General features: G+C 44.8%; 2 protein-coding genes across 2 annotated transcripts in view; both read right to left on the reverse strand.

Moving 5' to 3' along the window:
* Positions 1–8: 8 nt before the first annotated feature.
* On the reverse strand, positions 9–188 carry PPTG_24530 (hypothetical protein; the record flags this gene model as incomplete). The annotated part of the gene is made up of 1 exon (XM_008917562.1): positions 9–188. A coding segment is annotated over one exon (180 nt), but the record flags the coding sequence as incomplete, so codon positions are not given.
* A 1,000-nt stretch (positions 189–1,188) lies between these two features.
* Positions 1,189–1,983, reverse strand: part of PPTG_19221 (hypothetical protein) — a gene marked incomplete at both ends in the record, with an annotated part of 1,224 nt that continues 429 nt past the window's right edge. The window contains 2 exons of the mRNA XM_008917563.1: positions 1,189–1,238; positions 1,302–1,981. Coding sequence (XP_008915811.1) covers positions 1,189–1,238; positions 1,302–1,981 — 730 coding nt within the window. The remainder of the gene's footprint in view (positions 1,239–1,301; positions 1,982–1,983) is intronic.

The raw sequence follows: 1,983 nt of genomic DNA on the forward strand, positions 1-1,983 counted from the left end.
ATATCAACCACGATAGCCAACACCGTCATCAGAACAGATCCAGAACTGAACATGCACACGGAGACAAAGAGTGTGCTGAAGTAATCCACATTAAACCCGACAATCTGGGGTATATAATCTTCCAGCTCGCGCATCGTTCGTCCAACGTATTTCTTGGCAGCAAACTTCCAGAGCGGCAGTAACAACATCACGAATACTTGATATCTAGCAGGTACGAAAGAGTAGAGAATCTTAACGAAAGGATAGACTGACACTAAGTTCTCGTGTGCCATTAGAAATTGACGAAATTTCGCCAGATGAGGCCGGAGCGGAGAATTGTTTTGAAACGGAGCCATGCCAAACATCATCACGAGCATCACGGCAATGACAATTACATTTGGTACGCCTCCAACCAGCATCACAAAGGGTACAGGAAAACCCACTAGAACTGCTAGCAAAAGAGCAAACCCAGTGTAACCAGCAGAGACGCCAGCTGAAAGTACTGCGATCTTCGTAAACGTGATTGGTAATCCCATTACGAGTCGCTTCAAGACGGACATGCCTGTACAAGTCAAAATAAAGCAAATAACAGTCACTCGGATCCAGAAGATCCAATTCGCATCCCAGCCTTTTGAAGGATCTTGAAGCGGCATCATTTCCAGCATTATGGCGACTGCTAGCGCTGGGACAGGTGTAAGAATACACACAAGCAACACGCGGGTCTTGGTCGCGGTCTTACAGTAGTGATCTAGACTCTCCAGTCTCTCGATTGAGTATTTTCCCTGTCGACCAACTTGGATACCATTCCATTTATCCTCAACGATAGACAGAGTGGAAGACACTAGTTTCGAAGACCTTCTATGGTTATGGTCTTGGTTGTTTACCGCGATCATGGGTCTGATCATTGTTAATTATGCTTGAGTTGTGCTCGGCGAAAATGGCAGAGTGATAGTGTGACAGAATTAGCCGTTCGCAAATAGAAATGAGCAGAATTGTTTTTGTTTCGGAGCAACTGTGTAGTGTGCGATAAAATAATTGAGTTTCGATATAGATTACCCGAACAGGGAGTTGTTTACGTAGCATAAAATCTTGTTTTACAAATAGCGATATTAAAATAAAGTTAGTCGTTTTTGAGCCAGCAAATTCAACTACTACTTCGAAGTACATGTACATTTGGTTCATAGAGCCAACTTTGCACACATACAAACTCTACGTCGACGAGGAACGAAGCCATTCGAACCGAAGGGTGAAATCCATGCCTACCATATAGCAACGTCAGTGAGCAGCATGCAATACGAGATCATTCGCCTACACATTCGTACCGAAATGCACAAGTTCAAATGGTAACAGAACTATAGTAGCGATGAACACGTCCGTTTGTACAAATTCGAGTTGCGTTTCCAATACGTATGCCAACTGGTAGAGAGGAGAGAACGCGAATTTGCGCTCCAAAAGCACTTTCAAAGCTAGCAACGAGCAGACCTCCAACACGGCAAATAGTAAGATAGTTCCAATTGGCCCACTCTGCCACCCTTCAGCTCCTTCTGGAGCATAAATGACATTTGGTAGTTGACGCAGAACGGACTGATAGGTCACGAACACAATTGGGACAACGCACTCGATGTACTCAACTAAAACGAGATATTCACAGTGAAACAGGAGCTGAAGCCCTTGAGTTATTAACTTTTTCTTTGAGCGCTCCGAACCAAACACTTGAGTATTGAGTATGGAAGTCGAGACACGAGGATTTCTCAGACTGTGCGTTTTCTCAACAACGGACTCGGTCGGGCCAATAGGTGCCACTAACACACGACGCGTTTGAACTAGTAAACTAGATGAGAGGGACGCATTTGCTTTCGTTGGGATCGTGTGGCAAGACCGAGAGCCGTATACGTCTGAAGTCGAAAGTGTCTTAAGTATTTCTAACCGATCACTGGATATCGGGTGAGGTTCACAAGCCCAAAGACGCACGTTTGGTAAAGAAATAACGTCATGGGCTTCCGG

This window comes from Phytophthora parasitica, assembly GCF_000247585.1.
Source record: "Phytophthora parasitica INRA-310 unplaced genomic scaffold supercont2.106, whole genome shotgun sequence".
NCBI classification, from domain to species: Eukaryota; Oomycota; class Peronosporomycetes; order Peronosporales; family Peronosporaceae; genus Phytophthora; species Phytophthora nicotianae.